General features: G+C 33.4%; 1 protein-coding gene across 1 annotated transcript in view; it reads left to right on the top strand.

Annotated features, from left to right (window-relative positions):
- The first annotated feature begins 915 nt into the window (after positions 1-915).
- LOC137397392 (crossover junction endonuclease MUS81-like) overlaps positions 916-24,743 on the top strand; it is a 59,190-nt gene continuing 35,362 nt past the window's right edge. The window contains exons 1-3 of the mRNA XM_068083683.1: positions 916-998; positions 5,458-5,628; positions 10,594-10,708. Of these exons, the coding sequence (XP_067939784.1) occupies positions 916-998; positions 5,458-5,628; positions 10,594-10,708 (369 nt within the window). The remainder of the gene's footprint in view (positions 999-5,457; positions 5,629-10,593; positions 10,709-24,743) is intronic.

The following is a 24,743-nucleotide window of genomic DNA, read 5'->3' as shown; positions in this document are numbered from 1 at the left end:
CTAAAGCGGTACACCAAAGAGCGGGATAACAAGAGAATGAACAAACTGTTCACCAATAATCCATCTAAAGTGTTCTAAGTTCAAAGGTGAACTGTGGAGGCCAATGTCAGATCCTCCCCAATCCAGCACCTCAAAGTTCTGGAAGAATATCTGGGAGAAAGAGACTACTCATAAAATCACTTCAAATTGGCTGAAGAGGCCTAAAGAGAGCCACCAACACACTGTGGCTCAGCAAGGACTCACCATCAGCGAAGTGGACATCAAGTGCAGAGTGCAGAGTTCTTAAGAACTGGGCAGCACCTGGCCATGACATGATTCAAGTCTTCTGGTTGAACAAATTGACATCACTTCACACTAGAACGGCTAAGCAGATGTTATGCCTAATAGAAGAAGGCGACCATCCGGAATGGCTGACCAAAGGACGAACTTTACTTCTGATAAAAGATCCAAAGCAGGGGCCGATTCCCAAAAACTATCGACCAATAACATGCTTGCCTACCACCTGGAAACTGCTCTCAGGGATAGTTGCAGACAAACTGGAAGAGCACATGGGTCACTATATGACCACTGCTCAGAAAGGAATTAGGCGCAACGCCTGAGGAGCCAACATCAGTTACTGGTGGATCGGACGGTCTGTCAAGACAGCAGGAAAAGGCACACCAATCTTGCTATGGCTTGGATCAACTACAAAAAGGCCTATGACTCAATTCCCCATAGTTGGATACTTGATTGCCTGAGTATATACAAAGTTCACCCTGCTCTTGTGGCATTCATCAAAATGTCAATGACCAAATGGAAGACAGAACTGGAGGCTAATGGCAAAAAGCTAGCGAGTGTAAAAATTAAGCGAGGCATATATCAAGGTGACTCCTTATCACCCTGCTTTTCTGCATATGCCTAAACCCTCTAAGCAATATGTTGGAGAAGACTCACTATGGGTACCGGTTTAATAGTGGCACCAAGATAAACCACCTCTTCCACATGGATGACATCAAGCTGTATGCTAACAAAGAAAGGGACATTGATTCGTTAGCTAATACACCTCACTCAGGTATACAGCAAGGACATCGGAATGACCTTCGGTATTGAGAAAGGTGGAAGGCTAATTTTTAAGAAAAACCATTCTATGCTCACAGATGGCCTAAGAATGCCAAATGGTACCATCAAAGATATAGAAGAAGGGTACAAGTACTTGGAGATTATGCAAAGCAACATCAACCACGAAGCTGAGGTACGTCACAAAGCCATTACTGAATACAAGAAACGCCTTCGGCAGGTCCTACGGAGCCAGCTCAATGCCAAGAACCAATTCAGGGCAATAAATACCTATGCACTGCCAGTAATAGGATATCCAGCAGGCACAATAAAGTGGACTGAGGAAGCCATCAAAGAAACAGATATAGCAACTCGTAAACTGATGACCATGCATGGAGCACTCCATCCAAAGTCTGATACTACTAGATTGTATCTCGATAAGAAAGATGGCAGTAGGGGACTCAAAAGTGTACAACACACAGTGAAGGAAGAAGAGCAAAGCATCAAAGCCTATGCAGCTTCCATGGCCACTTCAGATAAGTTGCTAGCTGAATTTCAATCGGCTGCTCTTACAATGGATCTTCACCCTGATGATGAGGAAATTGACCGGCACACAAAACCTCCTCATGGTGCTTACCACCGACAAATATCTAAGGTTGGCAATCTTTACCAGACATATATGTGGCTGAACAAAGGAAACCTAACGGCCAATGCAGAGTCGCTAATCATGGCAGCCCAGGAGCAAGTGCTCCCAACAAGGCAACTCCAAACAAACATCTATCACACTAGAGACGATCCTAGATGCAGACTGTGCTAAGATGCACCTGAGACCATCCAACACATCATCGGTGGATGCAAGCAGCTAGCAGGAAATGCATACACTGAGCGGCATAACCATGTCGCAGGTGTTGTGTATAGAAGTCTATGTGACGAGTATGGCCTTAATAAACCACAACACTGATGGAAAACTCCTGGTAAGGTCAATGAAAATGACCGTGTTAAGATCCTCTGAGATTTCTACATCCGGGCTGACAAGCATGTCCCAGCAAACTAACCAGATATAGTGGTGATGGACAAGGAGAACAAGAGGGCTACTATAATAGATATAGCAGTACCCATTGACTACAATATAGACAGCAAAGGAAAAGAAAAGGTAGAGAAATATCTCCCTCTTGGAGAAGAGATTGAAAAATGCTGTAATGTAAGAACAACTGTAATCCCAATAGTCATTGGGGCACTGGGCGCAATAACACCGGCGCATAAAATGTGGCTTGCCCAAATACCAACAGCAATCAATTTGTGTGAGTTGCAGAAAAGTGCCCTACTGTGAACAGCGAAGATCTTGAGGCGAGTGTTTAAACTTCCAGGTCTCTGGTAGGAGACCCGAGTTGGAGCAGAAACTACTACCACCCATACGGGTTAACCAGAGTGAGGAAACAATTTTTTTTGTGTGTATGTCCACACATATAATTTTTGTTACAATATTCCCCATAAACTATCTTTAAAATAGCGTGGTTTCACTAACATTGAACCCAAAACAATAAAGTATTAATATGCTAAATAACCAGGCCTAAAAATTGTTGGACGCTTAGAATTGCGCCTATTCAACCATCAGATATATGCAAAGATCTGTCTTTGCAAAATATCCTTTTAACAGAGGTCTTTTAGCAAGACCTTTGCTAAAAGGATATTTTACCTTTTTTAGCGAAGGTCTTTGATGTTACAAGAACATAGTCATCCATATGGGTCCTGCGTCTTTTTACTTCTAACATGACATGATGCAGTTCTATGAGATCTATTTCAGTAAAACCAAAGCTATTGGAGTCTGCCTTTATATTAATTGAAATTTGAAGGTTGTTCCTCACTTTTTCTAGCGTAAAACTTGCATCAAGGTCTGAAATAAAAGAGTTAAATAAAATGAGCTCTGTAAAGTTATTATGTACAATTATGCAAAAAGTAGATAATTCTCAAACTCCCAAATTTTTCAATATTATAGCATATGTTATTACCAAAATTATATCTGCAGTAGTGAAATATAAAAGTTTTTAATTTTGAATACTCTTTTTGAAAAGCATAGGTCACAAGCATACTTGGGGATAAGAATCTATATACTGTATTTGATTCTGAAAGTTTGGTTGTACTTCTGTTTGTCCAACTATATCTAATAAAATCTTAGATATATATACATATATATATATTATATACATTTATATTATATATATATATTATATATTATATATATTAATATATACACATGTACGTATATAAATTTGCATATATATATTTGAACTAGCTGTGCTATACGGCGTTGCCTGGGTAATAGATAAGTCTTTGAACAGGCAATTGAGTTGCATTTAACATAAAACAACATTTGCTATTCTAACTTTCAAACTAAAAATCATAAGAGAACTTCTTTTCGGAGTTGAAATAAATTAGGAGAGAAAATAGAAGCAACTGTAAAGGTTTTCAAACTTTGTCAAACAACTCTAACTTTTAAACTTCATATCATGAGAAAAGGTTTTGTGCAGGACAGCTGAATTAAAAATAAATAAAGCAAGATTTTCAAACAGCTTCAAATTTAAAATTTCATAACTTGAAAGTAGTGCTTCGTTGAAATAATTTAGAAGGAAAATAAAAATGTAAAGGTGTTTAAATGTAAATGTGAACTCATTAGAGAGTAATGGCTAAACATAGTCTATATTGTTTATACAATTATATGATTTCAGTCTGTTTCAGTGTTGGCGTTCAAAAATTGGCATGCGAAAATATAGTAGGTTATAGATTTACATAGTTGTATAGAAACCCATAGTCATTATCTGATGTCATCACCTCCTGGTAGATATCCCCATCATTAAAAATAGTACCAAAATACTATGTTAACATTGGTAACTATAGGTACCTACATTGACTTTAGTGCATTTTGTGGTTATGATTTCTAAGATAGAGTATTACAATGTACTACATAGAAAGTTCTTACCTTCAAAACAGACGTGCAACCGAAATGCTAAATTTTACTTAGATGAATTTAATTTACTAAACACATACTTGAGGAAAGTTTTAGTATGTATTTTAGTAAACTTCAAACTTTTAACATAAATTTTATCATTTACTTTAGCAGATTGTGTTTATTATAACAAATACTAGATATACCAGATGACAGATATGGATAATTTGCCATGGCGAGTTTAGTGATGTGTATCTTTTAATAACGTATATAAATGGTACATTAATAGCCAAATTTTAAGTTTAAGATAAATTGTTGCTGATTTTGTGACCAAAGCTATAGCAAGCTGACTAAAGCTTGGTAAAAGTAATGGAAAAGCAGAAAGAGTTATGTGTACTACCGCAAGCCTAATTGACAAATCATATCTTTAATTTAGAGCGATGCTAGGTTATCCAAAAAAGTTTATACAAAATTATTATATTTGCTTCAAACAGCTATTTGTGGGGTCTCAAATCCGATGTACCAATTTACTCAACACTTTTCTCATACAAATTCTTTTTTTGTTGTACACATATTCTTTATTTTTTATACACTTTCTACCAATCAAATCAGTTAATGAGTAGATTTGAAAAGTTCTTGAATTGTTCTAATACATGTAATGCTCTAACTGGTGCTATATGAAAAGCTGATAATCGATCGTAATAAAAAATTGCTAAATATTTAGCAAGTGAGGCAGAAATTTTGAATCTAGCAAACAAATAAACTCTGTTAGAAGTTTAAAGGTAAAGCGTCATTCAGTTGGCTGAATTCTATAAAGCTTTTTTCTGATGAATTTACAATATCCAGCAGAAAGAAATCTGAAAACAACATGTATGCAATAGCCTAATTAAATGTTTATGGGTTTCATGTTGTTACAGATTATGCAAATCGGGCACTGCAATACATATTGCAAAATTCTTAAGAGGGCTTTTTAGACATGATGTAGCTAACTCACATGTTTTTGAACTGAAAAACAAACAACACTTTTACTAAGAATAAACAATTGGAACGCAGGACACTGCCTAATTATTTTAAAAGTAATAAATTTTTAATTCAACACTAGCTTTACTCAGACATTTACGCTAAATAATGCTTTAAAAAAGACAGGATTGTATTAACCCTTTGGCTGGGAAACAACCAAAACATGGTTTATTGGTTCCATGGGGAAATGACTTTTCTGTCGCTTTTGGTTAACTCTTATACAGCTTTCGCCTAATAACAATACAAAAAGAATATAAGCAATATAAAATCTTAAATATTATCGACAAAATATTAGTCGATGAATTACCATATAAAGCGATTATCTGAGAGGCGTTGCTTTGTGCTAAAAGCTAAAAAATCGAAACTCCTTTAAAAAATGAAAGTTTGAAAAACCAGTCAACATACAGCTCAACGTTCAAAACGAAAAAATAATATTTATTTGATTCCGCAATCGTTAGGGATATTGTGTTCTACCAGTATGATAACAATTCGGATAATGGCGGTAATGTAAACTCTAAAGACTCTGAATATACAGAGAAAGGAGATGGTTATGATAGCTCAGATGATGATGATGCTACTGGCATTGGCTCCTCTGTGGCATTAGACTATGCCAAAAGGAATGCTTCCCAGTATTTCATACATAGATGGCTGTACATAGTCGTAACATTTTGTAGTAGTACACATGTAAATGAATGTTTATGTACGATATATTTTGTTCATAGAAATAAATTTAAGTTTTAGCTATGCATTTTCATAAAATACCGATTTTATTGAATTTTCAAAAATGAATTACACAGTTTTTGGTTGTTCTTAGGGGTCTTTTACCGAGCCAAAGGGTTAAAGACTAGCGGTTCATTAAGTAAAGTTCAACATTTGCGCCAAAAATTCATAATCTGGCCACTTTTAATGATATGAAAACTATGAATGTTAGGCTGAAATGTACCTACTTATATGAAAATAGCAACGATGCATTGTGGCGACTGAGATAAGATTACATGATTTACTGTCCTAGTTCACTCATTTAAAGATTTTAGATAAACAAGATACCTGTCTGTGTTTAAAACATGTATAGAGGCCATCCCGCATCTTAGTATCACTAAATGAGTGGTTTAGATGGCACCGCTAATACCATTTATTAGCAGGCATTATTAGATGTGGTTTTATTAGCATCACTCATACAGAGATATTTATCTTGATGGTTTATTATAAAATATCTAGAATGCAGCAACATAATTATAGCATGGTTTAAAACTGCTTAAGCGTTGGTATTAGTTTAGTACCACTTTTGGTGTAGTAGCAATTAAAACCCAAACCAAATCAATACTGGTTTAGCAGTCACTGTGGATATTCTATGGCTATAGAAGTTTAATAGGCTTGTCATTTTATGGTAACAAATCATATTTTACACAAAATGAACGCAAGTATTAGAATGTTTACAGAACAAAAAGACCACTAATATTTATAATGATACATTATAATATTATATACTATATAATATAATTATATAGTATTTGTCCAAAAAGCAAATAGTTATTCCTACCACTCATACTGTGGTATTAACTAATATCACACCACGAGTGGTGCTAATTGATACACTGCCTGAGTGGTTTTAAAATTATCAGTCTCATACCACTGAACAAGCCATATTATTCATACTACTTCATAAGTGGTATTAATGTGGGGATACACTGCATGTATATCATTATGTTTTTACTACTGTTTCAAAACTTATCGTACCAAACTTAACAGACACTCTTGTGTGTACTCACTTGTACTGCCAACTTGAAGCATGAGTATCAGCGCGTACACTAGAAAAGTTGTTCGTAAATTGTATGAACTAATCATTCTTATTGTAGCGATCGCTGTAACAACATGAATTAGGAAATACAAATAATGAAAAATCCTTGGAATGAAGCTCTAACCATAGTCTACATTCCAATAATCTTAAATCCCAATGATAATCTAAAATTCATTGCATGCATTTTAATAGATAAATAATAAACCAACAGATATGACCAGGTACAAGTTAGTAATAGAAATATAAAAAATATTATATTTGAACTTTTAGGCTACTATTTTTGGGGTATACTAGCTTAGCATTTTATTTCAACTACTTCACACGTTTAGTTCAGTCTTTTATAAAATTTATCTGCATTGACCATTGAGAGTTGAGATTATTTTGGTCATATACTAAGTGATTGGCATACATTACCCTAATTTGATGTCTCAAGCATGTGATTTGCTTTAGACCTGAGTCCAAATCCACTGCTATTGATGTATGTATGCAAAGCCTGACAGAACTTGCATCTCTATTCATGTTTGTATTTACCCAACTCATCTCGAGGCATGGCTTTAACAATAACTAGCAGGTGTAACCATGTCAGTCCAAGCATACTAAAAAACAATTTTACATACCAATTTTAGATAACATTTTACATACCTAAATAAAATACTTATCCTACAGAAAAGATTACTTAGAATCATTTATCATAATCCTCCCACATATTCTTCTGCTTTACTGTTTAAACTTAGTAACATTTTACCTATTCATCAACTTTATACTTTACGCATTTGTATTCTAGCACATAATAAATTCCACAACTGTCCTTCATCTCATCCAGCTTACCCTACTAGACATTCATTACTATCTCTTCCACTCCCGTCTTCTTCTACTACGTGTGGACATAGACAGGTCTCTTTTTCAGATGGCACGGGCTTAGAACCTATTGCCTAGCAGTCTACATTTGATTGCCAATGCTCACAAATTTAAAGTGACTTTGAAACAACATCTGCTTGGATTACTGGGATAGCTTAGGTCTATTGACTTTTAGCTGTTTTGTCTGCTGACTTGGGTTTGGTGCCATGATTAGCTCTGCTATTGCGCATGTGGACCCTCATTTTCTACTAATTTCTTATCTTATATGTTGTATATTAAAATAATGAAAATAAATACATACATACCCATACCTACAAATCTGCATTGGTTTTTTTAAAGGTACTTTTGATAGTGATATTATTCACTTCAATAGCATGTAATTTATTTTTAACAAATTTATTGAATACTCGCTTTGTTTATACACTTGTAACTAGTAAAAATCTTACTCGCAGATGAAACTTTAGCTCCAGTGTTAAATTTAAATCAAGGTTTTAAATAATTGACATATTGGTCTTATTAGCTTGATTTTTTAAAATCATTTGTATTTTATATGTTATCATAATAAATTATTTTCACCATGTATTTAAAAAAACAATAAGTATCTAAATTAATTGCATACAGGATTAAAACAAGAGAATGGTATAAAACTGTGTAAGATTAAATGTCCAAACATTAATTTCATGTAAAAAATTCTATAAACATTTTTTTATAACTATTTGCCTTAGGGACATTTTAAAAAGTATTAAAATGTCCAAGTTTGGTCATAGAGTAGGTAAATAGAAACAATGCGCAACATACTTTACTTTGTGCTACAGTAGTATGCTTCAATCTAGCTTGTATATTGTCCACTCACTTTGACACTGCTCCAAGCTGGTATCTCTTTGACATCAAAGAATGATAAAAAATTAGAGTTATTTTAAAATATCTATTTTAGAGCTATGCTACTTGATATGGCCACTTCGATCAGTGACTAAACATTCTTAAAAACGGAGGGGTTATTTTGTTCTAAAATATGTGCTGTCTAAAACACACAGAGGGCATATCCAATCCACTCGTTCACTTCATGCATCTATTAATTTCTAAAAACAAACCACTACAGTTTTTACTAGACATTAACATTTTGCCAATATACATTATAGAACAGTGTCTTGCAAAGAGAGCTGTTTTTTCCAATACTCATGATTTTACTTTAATATACTTTATTTTAGTCTCATGGTCAAATTTACTTTGCCGCATTGACTGGCAAAAATAGATTTCATTTCTATTCATAACTATTAATTTTACTGATATGGGACAGTGTATTAGCTCTCACATGCCGTACTTCAGCATTGTAATTTCAGCACTAATTGTCTTTTTCGAAGTACAGTATATGTTTTGTTGTGGACTCTAAGCTGGGTTAGTTTTCATTAAATCAGTTGTGTACAGGTAAGTTTGAAAAATATCTTCACCCTGGTCTTTATTATTAAATATTGGTACTCCTATATCCAAGTCTGGAAATAGCACTACACCTGCAATTCTGTCTCAGATTATTTTTGTAGATGATACTAGTAACACAATCTAAACTCTCTTTTTTTACTCTACAAAAAAAACAAGTAAAATTAATTAAACAGAAAACTTTGTACTTACCATACTATATTTATACAAACACTATGAAATAGCTGGCGCATTTGCACCTGCTGCATTCATCAGATTATTGCCCTTTGGTTGATGTTGCACTATCACGGGTTTGTACAAACAATCAGATTTTACTGGCAGAACCTCGCGCCACCAACTTTAGTTCAATGCTTTGTGGGTTGCCTTGTAGGAGAAGGTTGCTTTCCTAGTTCAAAACCAAGGTAGAGGTGGTGGCAGTCTCAAAGGTGCAGCAAGATCGGAGTTGCATCCCTTTTGAGGTAAATAATTAATATTCACATGGGATAAAACTACTATCGTTTCAAATATTTCGCTTTAGAAGTATCAGCTTTTTTACCTTATGTTTTCCAACTGTTCTGTGTCATAGTTTAAAAAAGCTACACAGGTCAAACCAGATGATTGCTCAAATAGCTTGCCCTGTGACCCAAAATTTGTTTATGGAACTGATATTAAGTTAAAGATTGAATTATGTGCTATTGAACTTGGTCATGTGACCTATATTCAGTTAACATTTGAGAAAATTAAAAAGAACCTTTGCAAACTTTGTAGAAAGCTTCAGCTATTCTTGCAAAAAATATTTTTGTCTAAGATATTAAAGTTATTAAGAAAAAATTAGTGCTTGACAAGTATTATTGTACAAGCTTCCGGTGGCCAAAGGACCAGTAAATATTACTAGTTTGGTTCAGACCAATATGTGCAGAGCCTCTGCATTTTCTTACTGTCAAAGGTTTTGTACAGAAGGTTTTTTTAGCAAAGGTTCCTCGTGAAAAAAGAGCAAAACACAATAGAGATTTATGTATTAAAACTGTGAACCATTAACAAAAGGTTACTGTGTGGGCTTGATGAAACATAGTTTTTGATACTAGGCATCATTTAAAATTCTGAATGTCCATTTGTATGTGCAATAACTAATTCAGTCTGTCTGATTGCGTTTGTTTGGCTCTAAACTTAAAAATGGTTTTAAAAGTATTTTAATTAGTCATGTTGTGTTTTTTGTAGCAGTAAAGTGTGGATAGCACTGGAATGTTCTGTTCTCCTATGTATGTGTGTGTATGTGTGCTTGTGTACTCCGGTGTACATGTGTGCGTGCATTCGTGTGTGCGTGCATGCATGCGTGTGTGTGTGTGTGTGTATGCGTGTGTGCGTGCGTGCGTGTGTATGTGTGTGTGTGCGTGTGTGTGTGTTTGCGTGTGAGAGTGTGTGAGTGTATGTGGGTGCGTGTGGTATGTTCCTGCGGCGTGTATGGTATGCAGGTGTCTGTGGAAGTGTGGGTGTGTGTTTTGATGCGATGCGTGTTTGGGTGCAGGTGCATGGGCAAGTGTGGGGCGGGTGCGAGTGAGGTTGCGAGTGCGAGTGCGGGTGCAAGTGCGGGTGCGGGTGCGGGTGCGGGTGCAGGTGCATGCGTGTGCGTTTCTTTTTCTGTTGGTTTAGAAGTATTTTCTGTAGTGTTTATTTATAAGCTTTTTTTGTTTTGCTTATAAAAATCTTTGTTTGTTTTTCGCTCAGATGGCTTTTTGGCTCTCTCAATTTTGAAGTTTTTCTGGCTCCATTTTTTCTTCTCATCAAGGCTTTCTAGTACTTAGCAAACTTTTTATCATTATTAAAGTTATCCTGTTTTATTTCATAATACTCACACACACGCACATGCCCATGCACATGCATATGTACACAAACATTTCTTATTCACTATTCTTATTGACTATGTCAGTACATATATGCTTGGCATGCCCACAAATGAGTAGACATCATTGTTCTTTTTGTCCATATTAAAGATGTGGCAACCCAAATCTAAAATGGTGTGCTTTACCCAAATTTCTCCAGGACAATCGGACAAACATTCATATATAAATTTTGATGCTTATCTTTTATTGTTTTCTTGTTTTTTGGTTGTTGCTGTGCTCAGCTATAGCAACTGAATCTAGCAATAAAAATTAACCACTGTAGCAGGTATTGAACTCGCAGCAGTGACTACAATTGCAAGAATGCTAATATGCATACCTACAGTTATTCCTATCTGTTTTAGCTCATCTAATGCATTAAAGCGATTAAAGCTAAATATGTTTGTTTTATTATGAAGTAATGTTACCTTTTGTGTATGTTCCTTTTTTAAAAATTTCAAAAGTCATTTCAAAATCCATTATTAATTTTTATTCTTTTGTAACTTTTGATTGTGCTATTTCAATTTCAAATGTTCCATTACAGCGCAGTTGTAACATAGCGGAACATTTAAAATTGAAAGAAAACATAGCAGCATACCTTTAGTCTGTTTCGCAATTTATGACTATTCTGAACACTCTGTACAATTTACTATAGATTGGCATTGCCCTGACCTGTTTTACTTGGGTGCTACACTGAAATGCTTAATATAATAAACTGGGACAAACAGATGGGCATTGTGAGATATGGAACTATCACGGCTGATGTAAGCTTGGCTAAACCACAAGATTTAGACAGGTAGACATTCACGTGCACACACGCTGAAGCCATACTGGCTTCAGCGTGTAAATAATGAGACAATTATCAAGAAAAATAGGCTAAAAATGCCGAAGATTATTCTGATTCGTACAAGTTGCAAAGCTACATGTACATGTGAAAGTCAAACACAAAGTGGTCAACCCAAGTAATTTTTTTTGCAATCATCTTTCATTAATTTTCAATTTATGGGCCATCCTTTGTTTTCTTACCACTCATGTTAATTTGGTGGCCCTGAAAGCAGTTAGCAAAAAATGATGGTGATCTTTGAAGTTTATTTTACAGAATCTAACAATATTTATCAAAACTAGTAGTATTAAAATAAGTTGTATATAGTACATTGAAGATACTGGTACATGTACCTGACTTGTTCTGACATGTACGTGTACATTGAACCTGACTTGTACATGATTTAACTACATGTACAGGTACATGTAGTTAAGACAAGGCTATTTACATGATGCAATTTTTGTAACTAACATTTTTAAGATGTTTCGGCTGTATTGGCATAATCATCATATGGTAAGTTGAAAGTTGGTAAGTTGACCTATTTATGACAAATCATTTTTATAGGCTCTAAATATACAGCTTTATGTCCTTTAAGATTTTCTTTGTCTAAAAAAGATTATCTAAAAGTTTTAAGACATTTTTTAATAGATTTGTGTGTTCTTATGGTAAAAACAGTCACTTTAAGAATGTTAGAGCAGCGAGGGTTTTCATTAACTTTAATACAGTGCATATGAAAGAATTTACAACATGCTATTAGTAATACATATAATTTGGTACCAACTGTACATGAGTCAAATTTACGACAACTACACAAATAACCTCAAAACAAATAGCATCAAGCAAAGATTTTGGTATTTAGAAAATAGACTTTTCCTTTAAACTCCTGGCTAAACAATGCAATGTAAACAAACTTTTACATTTTCTAATTTAAGCAGCAATACTTCATCTCAAAATGATTCCATTGTTTTTGAGTTCATGAAATCATGATAGTTCACCTTAAATGTAGGGCAGGATTCGATAGCTACCAACTGGTGCTCTCACATAACTGGCTTATTTACAATGTTTACACTGTTCATATGTTATTTGGATGTAAACACTAAACTCATAGTTTGTCATTTACCTAAGACTGACAAGTCTTTGTGAGAGCATGAGCTCGAGGAGTGCATCATTGTTACTATGAGTTAGAGTAGAATCAATTATCTGAAATCTAGTTTTCTATTTACTATGAACTTTGGTTTTAAAATAGATGTATTCATTTATGTGTTTAAACTTAATAACTGTAAGTGTGCTGCACAACTTCAAAGTTATTTTACATTAGCAAAATTTTATGGCCAATCGGCTTTTTTAAATTGTTCAGATCTAAATCCTATCAGGCCTGGTTTGGAACACTGTGAGAGGATTTCATTACTGAGTTTTATAGGCATGGTCTTCATATCATTTTCTTTGCTAATAGATTTTTTTCTATGGCATCATTGGTAGCAGTAACCAAAGAGTTTTTGAATTAACTGCATTTTAAGATTACAGTAAAAAACTAACAGGAAGAACTATGCTGACCAAATTCTTGAAAGCTGGGAGCCCAATTAAGCATGCTACTTTAAGGTAATTTTCTAAATATACCAACAATTTTTGTATTGCCAAAAAAAGTATGGATTCGTAAGCACAACTGTCAAACTTTTGCAATTGCTAAAGTTTTTTAACAATCAACGACTGTTTTTCTTTGCATTAAATTTTTGTGGCCGTTATTAATTTTTATATCGTTTACTGCTTTTTATACTGTTTTTTTTATCACTGTTATACTGTTTCATCTAAAGCTTTCATCATTTATTGTGTTTTTGACACAATGACTATTATTATAAATAGAGCAAGTTTTTGTGTGTGTAAAGTGAAAGACTCCATGAGCTGCTAGCAACTAATTTGCTTATTGGCTGGATTTTTTTAAAACTGTTTTAGTAGTTTTTTGTGATGATTTGTTGACTCATCTAGTAACTACAGTGTTCAGTTGTAAAGACCATACAGACATACAGACATCATGTTCATCTGTCATGCAGACAATAAGGTTTAAAACAGTTTGATAAATGTTGGAGACAACATGTTTTCAAGGTTGAAGTAGTTTAAAAGAAATAGATTTCTGACATTTGTAACAAACCTTTTCCATCTAAACTAAAATAAAATATAAAAAAGTCTCATTGGTATTTTAAATTAGAAGATTTGGATTACCAATACTACTTGTGAAATAATTTTATATACAACACCACTGAATAATCAATACACTCACACATTGTTTCTTAGTGGTGTTGAATATTGACTACAGTGACATAATATATAGATAAATAAATTAATGACCAAGAACAGCAAAACAAAGCTCTTAAAGAAGTATTTTAGATTGATTGTTTTGCCTCTTTTATCTACACTTTCTGCTTCTTGCTTATCTTATCTTTTCATGTAATCGTTTTTTCTTCTCATTCATACCTTTTCTCGTCTTCTTTTCCCAACTTACCATTTTTTCCTTTTCGTCTTTCTTTTTTCTTTTATCTTTCTCATTCTCTTTTTTATAGTTTTGTACTCAATCTTTTCTTACTACTTCTCCGGCTCCTCTTTTTTTCATTCACCTTATCTCCCTTTATTTTTTTCGCTTTTCTTTTAATTTTTTTTTAATTTTGCCTGTTGTTCTCCTTTTCTTTTTTCTGAGCCTCCTTTTTTTCTTCTTTATTTTATTTCATTTCTACCTGTTTCTTTTTGTTCATTTCATTACCTTTCTCCCTTCTTATTTGTTTATCTCTCTTCTTAATCTTTCTCTTTCTCATTCTTTCTTCATTTCTTCATTATTTCTGCTCTACTTTTTTCTCATTTTCTCCTTTTTTGTTCTTTTATTTATCTTTTTTGTGTATTACTTCACGTCTTCAGACTTTTTTAGTGAGTTTGTCTTGTGGCTTTCAAAACAACTAAATTTTGCTGGAGATAGAGCCAAAAAATCTATTTTTAGGTTATTTCAAAGATGCAAATCTTGTTACTGGTCACAGTGAAAAACTTCAGTAGAGCAGTCAAGTCTACCAAACAAGTAAAAGAATCAAAATATGTTTGATATTTGGCATTTGTAAACTTATACCAAGTTTTTAAAAAACAGCAAAGGTAACACGGCAAAACTCCAAAATCTACACACGGTCATATATCGAAAAGTTTTGAGTGCTACTTGTCAAGCAGAGATGGTACATACGTTGTGTGATCACTAATTCAAAAGTACTATAGAAATCAATTATAGTACTAAACCGTGATCGGAATACCAATCATCAATAATCATTAAAACTAAGAATGTGACGCCAAACTTGACTGTCGTAGTGATTTATATGATTCACGAGCAGCTGTATACATTTTTCTACACTTTCGGATCTAGTTTTATTTAGATATCCATTGTTTAGTTTTCTGTTTTTATTAACACTTTATTTTATATTTAATGATGTAGCATAGTTTTTTTATACAAGTTATTAGCATTCAAATTATGCCAGTGCTTTCCATTCTCAACTGAGTTATAGATAGCTAGCTATGTCTAAATCAAGACAATGTATTGAGATATGCTTGTGTCTCATTCTTTTTTGCAACAAAAAAGCATCTAGTGCCTTAGTAGTCTAGAGTGCCTAAGCTGGTAGTGGGAGTGTGGAGTCTATTTTTTTGAAAAAGCCTGTGATAGTAACAACACTAGCAGCCAACCCATAATTGTTTTTTGCAACTGGGCATGTTTCCAGCTGACAAAGTCTACTTGACCCTGGACTCAGATATATTCAGCTAAGATCACATAGCAGTGTTTGTGTAGCAATGCTCCTAAAATAACATGCACAGCCACTGCTTGCAGCCGATAAAGTAGCTACCATAACCAACTTCTATGCAAATGCCCACACACAGATTGCCCAAATAAACATTATTAAAATTGTCTTAATTCTTCATATTACTAGCAATCTTGGTTGTGCATTTGACACTACACTTTGCTTTTCTATCTAGCTTTTGCGATGAAATTTTATTTTACCTGAAAAACATAATTGGTTTGAGTTAAAAGTTTGCTCAACTTATAATTTAGAATGTTAATATTTGAACAAAACCATTTTTCTGGTAGATTTCTTGTTTGAAGGTGTAATATACTAGAAGAAGCCACCCCTTAATGTTTGCAGGTTTCACTAAATTATTTTTCACGTTTATTAATTACATACTATTAATTAATTATTAACTAAACAGTTATAAATGCATAAGACTAGCCAAATTCCCGGCATTGCATGGGTAATAAAATAATTACCCACTAAAAGTGGCACTAATAAAAATATTGTGTACACAATAACTGTGTAAACAATGCAGAAAATGTTAAATACAGTTAGCTGCTGTAAAAATATTTAAAATCGTATAAGCATTGAAAAAGTAACTACTAACTACAAGTAAGTCTGTTATATTGTCTTCATTATGAGCTAAAACTTTGGTTTTGATTTACAGTTTTTAAAAACAGTCAATGTTGCTTGTATTTACGTGATCGCTTTTAACTGATTGTTTTTAAAAAGCGGTTTTTTCCTCTGCCCAATAATATACATTTCATGTGTTTATCTTCTAGAAGGCTAATCAGCTTCACATCGTGATTTCATTAGCCACTATTTGAATTTCTACTAAAGGCTACACTGTATAAATATTATATATAATCTAGTTATTTTCACATTAGCTTTTAAAAATGTAAAAATATTGATAACCTCTTTTTGCACTAAATCCCTTAAACATAGGCTACTATATTTTTAGTGAGGGAAAATGATGAAGCTAATATTGTTACATTCCTTGTATATCGCATTAAAAATATGGTGCATTCAGCAATTTATTTGTTCAAAGATTGTTAGTACTAAGAAAAAGTTTAATCTTAAAAGCTTGCAGTATATCTACCTTTCTAATTTAAATGGTACCTATAAGTATAGGCTGAAAAAGTATAGGCTAATCTCATCCATCTACTCACAATATTTGTGCTAGTATTTGTGTTTAAACTTATATTTGTAAAATATAGGCATAAGTCGAATTCCTATTTAGCTTAGTCAAACCATATTAAGTTGAAGTATAACTTACATTTATCTATTCTGACCAAGTTTTGCTTAGTTCAACTTTAGGTCAGATAACTCGCCGTATTCTTTATAGTTTTTATTTTAGCATTCCGATGACACAAAATTGATAAACTAACTAGAGTGGCTTACACTTTTGTATAGCTTAAACGTCTCAGGTTAATTAGTTATTATAAGACCAAGAAGGAATACGTAGACTATTTTGACAGTTGAAAAATAAATATGGATTTATGTGATTTAAGCCTTTACTTGTTGGAAAATCCAATTATGCTTTTGTGATTTTTTTGTTTTTGGAACTCTTAGGCAACTTTCAAAGAGACAATTGATATCTACTTTAATTGGCAACATAACTAATAGCAACATTTAATAAATAAATTTTTGAATTGCCAAGAAAAATGCTTTTGATGTAAAATAGTCTACAGACACTATTTTTTTTAATGTTTTAATATACCTGATAAATATAATTTTTTATTTTAAAATAACATTATATTTTTATGTATAGTATGATACGTTTAAACTGCTAAAAATGCTCTAATTAGTATAGAATTACAATTAGAAAGTTGTAATCAACAAGTTAATATATAATCATTTACAATAAGTATAATTAGCCATTCTACAAGTATACTTACTTGTATTCACCTAGTTGTGTCATTGTAAAGATTTAATTCTATGCAGCAAAAACCAAAATCTTAAAAGGTTGAGGAGTTTTAAGCTTTTTTGATTCTAAAACTACTCAAAAAAGTATATTTTCTCTTTGCAAGAAAAGTATAAAAATCTGGTACATCACATATTAGTCAGAGTTATAACTCTATATGTTTGTAAACGATAAATTCGAAGTGAAATGTCAACAGAAATTTAGAAGACTGATTTTTTAGTTTTGTCAGTTCTAAAATTACTCCAAAAAACATAAATTGTTTTTTTATTACTATAGCCTAAAAATCTGGTTTCAGCCGCATATTCACTAAACATTATATAATTGCATATATGTCTTGATTTTATGCTTACCACAATCAATAATAAAACATTTAGTTTAACTTTGTAGCTATGCTATGAAAGTTTTATCATGTCAAGTAAAAACATTAGCATTAACTATCAGTTAGCATGGTGACCTTTGAGATTTCTAGTCTTTTATTTCAGAAAGCCCAGAATTGGGTGTTTAAAAACTGGTTTTCATGAACCAGACAAAGTTTAAAACTGAATGTTTGTTTAATTAAGGCATAAAGCATATGCATCTCAAGTTTGGATAAAATCAGTCAAAATGTGGAGACACGTAGTGTTTATACAGACTAACAGACACCTACACAACGACAAAGAGAAATATATTAACAAAGATGACACAGGTAGCTGAAGTACACACATCAGCTTGCATACAATTTGTGTGGCCCTAACAAGCCATGACTACACCAAGCTATTTTGACTAACCAGATCATAATAATATAGTCTTCCTGTACCTTCAGTGAGTTGAAGGGTCATGAACACAATTTGGTAAATTGATCAGATTTGAAGATCGTGAGTCAAACCATCAAAGTTTCACAGCAGTCTGCTGATGTAAACATTAACACGTTCAAAGCTATAGATGTATTGAAATGAGTCAATTGGAAAAATATGTATATAAAGCTTTAGTTAATCTTCTTTCAAATATTTCACTACACTTTGCCAACTTTTACTGATGTGGTTATTGAGCTGAGGTAAAACTGCCTTTTTCACTTTCCTCACTGAATGGAATTTACTATATTTAAGAAAAACCTCAGATAATCCTTATTTGTTAAAACAAAGTACTTTTTGCATGAGAAAGTTGGAGAGATTCAGTAGTTTTTCAACATTATAACATCAAACAATTTAAATTTAATAAAGTGTATGAAGTATACTCTTAGGAAATTTATATAGTATACTGTATACAAGCTGTATACCAGTAATGCATAAAATACATATACTTTATGTAGCATACTATTATTCAAATTATAGAGTGTATACTAGACTAGTGGGTAATATATATACATTTAGTAGATGTAGTATAATAGCAATGAGTTTATATAGTTTATGCAGTGCATTCATAGTTAATTCATTTAGTATGTATACTAGTGGTTTATTTCTATACTAAAAGCAAACAGGTATTAAAATCAAATGGTAAGCTCTGATGTTCATTATACAAGTCTGAAAAAATATATACATGAAATTTCGGCAACGAATACAAGTAATGAGTTAATTACAGAATCACTTTCTTTTTGTCAATAATAAGCTAGCTGTGTCATAATTAGGTACAGTACTCATCTATTTTGAGTCTAAAAAATAATCTAGTAATTTAGGGCAGAGCCAGAAAGAACCAAGTATAAAAAGTTGAGTCCACTGTCACTCGCTTACCAAGTGAAGTAGAATTCTGCTCTGGAGGAGCCAATAAGCCTGAAGTATTTTCAGATTTTTGTGACAAACTCAAAATCTAAAATATCTTCTTTAAGTACTTTACTTTTACCTTACTCTGGTTGTCTCAAATTCTCTTATACCAAGAAAATGTGTTCAAAGATGGTTTTAGCGTGTTGATTTGAGAGATCTGGCAAAACTGTCCCTCAATGGCTACTCTAATTATAAAGCTAGAAAATTCATCCATTTCCCTAATATACATAGCTGCAGTTGTCTGCTCTTTGTTAATTTATTTCCATTTACTGTTAACTCTAATTTAGTTTTTTGGCTTTATGCAGAGCAATATTTGGTTGCCAACAAGTTTGGTATGCTCAGTAGTCAGTTGTTGGTAGGGTAACATATGAAAGTGACTAGGTCAATTATAAAAGCTTCTTCTGTTACACCACCAGAAGCATTTTAGTAGAATGAAGGTATTTTCTGCGTATTTTGAGTGCATAATAGTAGATTAGAGCCTGCTGCTTGTATTAAAAACAATCTCCTTGGTAAATAGCTAAAAACAATTGCTCTAGACTTTTGTAAATATTGTGTTTGTGGCGACTCTGCTATAGCTGATTGCTCTCAATATGACAACTTGGTGGAGTGAATGCTAAAGATGTCTTATTTGATTGTACACAAGTCACTGTTTAACTGATGGAGTAAATGATTTGGCAGTTGCACACATGCAAAAATTGTCACGTGAAGCATGGATCTTGATTTGTAGCACAAAAAATACTCCTCATCAGATATTCTTACTTAGATATAAGCACATTTTAAGTGTAACCCACCCGATTTTGCATATTTAAAAAATATTGAAAGCACATTAAAATCCTAATTACTGTTGCTATTTATAATCTACTAACAGAGAAGCTAATAACTGTCATGTCAACTCATGGCATCTGAAGAAACTCTTGCAAGGTCACTCACCTCAAATCTTAAGATTGAAATTGATAAAGTTTATCGCGGTTCAAGCAGTCAGAACAAAAATACTTTTTTTGATAGAGAGAGATAGAGAGAGGTTGCCAAACGCGTGACATCATTTTTGGCGAGGCTGGGCACGTTTTTGTGGCCTGAGCGTTTTTACGGTGATCAGATTTTTTCGGTTTTAATCTTCAAATATCTTGGCAATGCGATCGCGTAACACAACAAACAACATATCAACTGATAGAGAAAAAAAATGCTTTCTTTTAAGATCAACTTAAATTTTGACGCAACTACATCTTTAAAATCGATAAAGTTTATCGCGGTTCAAGCAGTCAGAACAAAAATACTTTTTTTGAAAATAACTTCAGTTCTCGCACTTCCGGTTTGTCCTTTTTACTAGGACATAAGCTATTCTATTCAAAATACAGTGCTGCACTTTCTTATTGACATATATTTTATTTTGTGTTTGCTCTTGATTGTTGTTGGAATAATCTTTAAATGTAACCTCAGATACATTGCTCTGGATGTTTCAGATGAGATAAAGAAAGATTGGTTAGAGTTTGCGCTGTCGTTTTCCTCAAGTTGCTGTGTGAACATATGAGTACTCAAAATGATGAGACTGTATTTATCACTTATAAACAATATTCACAGTTATTGAAACCATTTTTGGGAGATCTGGACACATTTTTAATGAGCATAATCACTGTGAGCGGATGATTTTGATCTTAAAATATTTTGTTAGTCAGATCTTCTAAAACAACCAACAAAATTTCAAATGATAGAAAAATGTCTAAACTCTCTGGTAACATCTTTTATAATATATGGCGTTAGGAGCCCTTTAAGTGCTTCTAAATCAGTTTCTTTCTACTCAATCATGCAAGTAACTGCTTAAAAAAATCAATGTATTTACAAGCAAAACTATTTGTTCGCTAGATCATCTAAAGGTGAAGCTATTTCAATATTTCAAGATCCTTGCCCTTGCAGTGATGAATAATCATTGTTACGACATGGAAAAGTTATAAGAGTAGATTCTAATTCAGTATGTTCAAAGGGTATTTACTGTGCAGCTTTTAGGTTGATAGATGCTCAATTCTAATTCCAACAATATTTAGCTTTATGGTAAGTTCTCCATAGCAACCAGTGTTATTCATAGCAACCAATGTGCATCTAGGAAACAATGAGATGGCTATCATAAAATTTTGGCATTATGGTAAACCACTACAAAAGCCAGAATTTCGTAATTCCTATTCATTGCGGATTTTCACCAGCACTATTAAACCTTTGTGCATATGATGTGTGAATGATAATTGAGCAAGCATAGCAATAAATTTGTCATTATTCATAACTTCTATGTCTGTATTCGCTGTCAATGTTTTACATCTAATGGTAAAGTGTCGCAGAGACCGCATATCTCAGTTGAGCAAATGATAAGTCAAAACTAGAAAAGAACTTTTACTGAAATACAATAAAATAAGTGGTTGTCCTTGACATCTGGAGTTACCATGGTGGCAACAAAAAATAAACTTTTGGAGCAAGGAGTTTGGTTACATCACAATAAGAATAATGCTTTGTTTTTCTGTACGACTAGAAATAGAAGTATAATGAATGTAATTTACTTTCCATGAAAATCATCATGATCTTTTGATCTGGAAAAGCGTGTTCATATGATAACTGGCTATACTACTTTTACTTGGCTACTCCACATTGCTGAACAAGGTCATAGCTTTACATGTGACTAGAAGCAGACATATAATGAATGTAGTTTTGACACTCTCAGGTATGTAACAAACTGTAAATCTGGTTTATATATTCATTAGCTATGGCTGTATTTTACATAGCTGAACAGAGCTTATCAAAACGCAGTAATAATTGGGTCTAGTGTAATGTTGGCCGTAAGCGCATTTCAGCTACTCATATCAATATATCAGATAAAATAACAGCCTACTATGAAGAGAGCTGCAGATGGACCTTGAAAATTTTTTTTGCATTGAAGGCATGCTTGGAGTACCAATATAATAGTTTAAGTTTAGCCATGAGCCACTCACAATTGCCAAAGATTTCAGGTATGTTTTTTCAAATTTAATTAGGGGGGTCTGCTTTTATTCGCATTGCAACAACTTCTAGTCCAAAGATTTTAAGCAAATAAAGCTTATAAGCACAATAATAGGTGACCGCTTGTTGTATATTAGACGTTTTTATTAAATATTAATGATGCTATTATCTTCATTTATGGTTTGTCTTGTAATTGATAGAGTGGTTGTTGACTGTATATAGATAAAATAGGTATGTGGTGGATAACTATAAGTGTCATTGTCTATCAGAATTTTATGATAGCTCATTGCTATTCTTATATTAATAGTGATGAATGTTTTTCATGTCTCCTAATAGATATATATATATGAGGAATTTGAATACTTCATAATTAGACCATTTTTATTGCCAAACCTACGTCAATCATGTCAAATTCAAGCCCTTAGCCTCAGGAATAGGTATCACCAAATGAGCCATCTCTTATAAAAGAAAATAGCTTGGTGCTTGCCAAATCTTTACAACTGGCTTGCAGTATTCCTTGTCCCATATGCAACACATTATTACAGTTTGCGAAAAGCCTTTCTGTACATACATGTAAACTTATTTAAGTTAACTTCATTGTTAATGTTAGACGTCTGCCTTGAAGGCAAGAACTCCCTTTGTATGTACTGCAAGTAGTTCATTGTAACGTTACACTTTATTGCAGATCTTAACCATTAAATACACTAAACTTACTGTTAGTAACCATAGTTATGAAGGTTTACATAATATTTGGTTACTAATTTTTAATATGTACCGTATGTATATACAGTTTTGATGATTTTACCTGGGAGTGTTTGCATTAACCCTCTGGGGCCCCTTGTTGCACTGGTGCAACATAAATTTCAAAACTAGATAGAGCAACTACAAATGCTTTATAGCCAAATATTATTCTCAAGTGGCTTCTTACATATCTTTATGCAACCCTAAACCCAAAATTGATTGGATTTCATGCTCGTGATGTCATCATATAACTCTAGAGCATTCCATGGAATTGAGAGTTGACCACACATGAGGAAAGCAACTTTTTAGGCAAAGATTTATAGCTCTTTGAGGTAAGTTGGAATAACTCATTTTCGGTTTTTTGGTACTATGCTGACCATATTTTTACACACATAAAATGTTTCGAAGAAGTAAAAAAAAATTTTCTATCTATATGAGCTCAAAGTTTCTTGTGCAGGAGTGCAACATTGGGCTCTACATTGCTAAGCTGCAAGCCAAGGGATTAGTATCGGAAGTTCCAATAGACCATTTTTAGGGCTAATGCTCTTCATTACTGTTGATGTGCATAATACTTAGTGTTGTAAAAATGATAGTAGAGGTACACTGACTGCCATTGAAGTAATATTACAAGGTTTCCTTCACTGCTACTAGTACTACTGTTATTAGTCGTTTACTACCAAAGCAAATTGGTATTTCCGAATGATACAAAATTGTGCAATTATTTCACTTGATATAGCATGATAGTTAGGTGTGTAGGCTTTCTTTTGGGCCATTTTAGGTGTTAGATGAATAATATTTCAAAATATACTGGTTTAGTTTGTAGATACAAAATGCATTCAAAGCCTTCCACTTCAAACAGCAACAGCAACCGCCTTCGAATGAGAAGCAGAGTTGATGGAACGAATTTGCTAGACGAGCTCTGGAAAATGGGACGAAGGATAGGTTCCATATGGAATGAATGTCTGTAAATAGAACCCGACAATACATAAAGAGTAAGCCACATCCATGGCACTTCAAGATCTAGCATCGAGCAGGAGTCAGTGGCATTATACATGACTGGAGTATATCAGGGTGGTGATTGTAAACGGACGGAGTTGGGCTAAGAAGCTGATGTTGTGCCCAAGCTAACATCTACTCTACAAAATAACTGGAAGTAAAAAATTGTTGGAGGCAACTTGTTTATTGCTATTCCCTTCATCTCTGAGCTAAATAAAACTGGGATGTTCTATACAGATACTGTTCAAACCAACAGGGTTCAAGAATGCATGCTCAATAATTCAAAAGTCCTCAAACGAGATAGTAAAGGATCTTATGACAGCTATGTAAAGGAGGTCAACAATGTGGTTGCTGTCAAATAGTGTGACAACAAAGATATCACCGTTCTCTCCTCATTGACTGGTGTGCAGTCCTTTGCTCAAGCCAAACGGTGGGACAAGTCGTCAAAAGAGCATCGTTTCTATAACATGCCTGCTGTTATACAACCACATAAAAATATGGGAGGCAGTGATTTGTAAGATTTATTTTTAGCAGAGTATCGTTTTGCCATGAAGAGCCGGTGATGATATCTCTACCTGTAACGACATTTGTAATGGTAGCCGAAATCAACACTTGGAATATCTACAGAAGTGATAGTCGCCTTCTCAAGCTACCAGAAATAAAGTACTAAATAGAAGAGAATTCCAAGCTGAAGTTGCCGGCAGTCTCATCTATGTCAATGGTGCTGCCAAACAAGGAAGACCAGCTGCAGCAGGTGATGCTAGTCTATGCCTTACACCAGCTAAAAAATTGG

Source organism: Watersipora subatra, chromosome 5, assembly GCF_963576615.1.
Source record: "Watersipora subatra chromosome 5, tzWatSuba1.1, whole genome shotgun sequence".
Classification (NCBI taxonomy): Eukaryota; Metazoa; Bryozoa; class Gymnolaemata; order Cheilostomatida; family Watersiporidae; genus Watersipora; species Watersipora subatra.
Note: the sequence above shows the minus strand (reverse complement) of the source record. Positions and strands in the feature narration are given on the sequence as shown.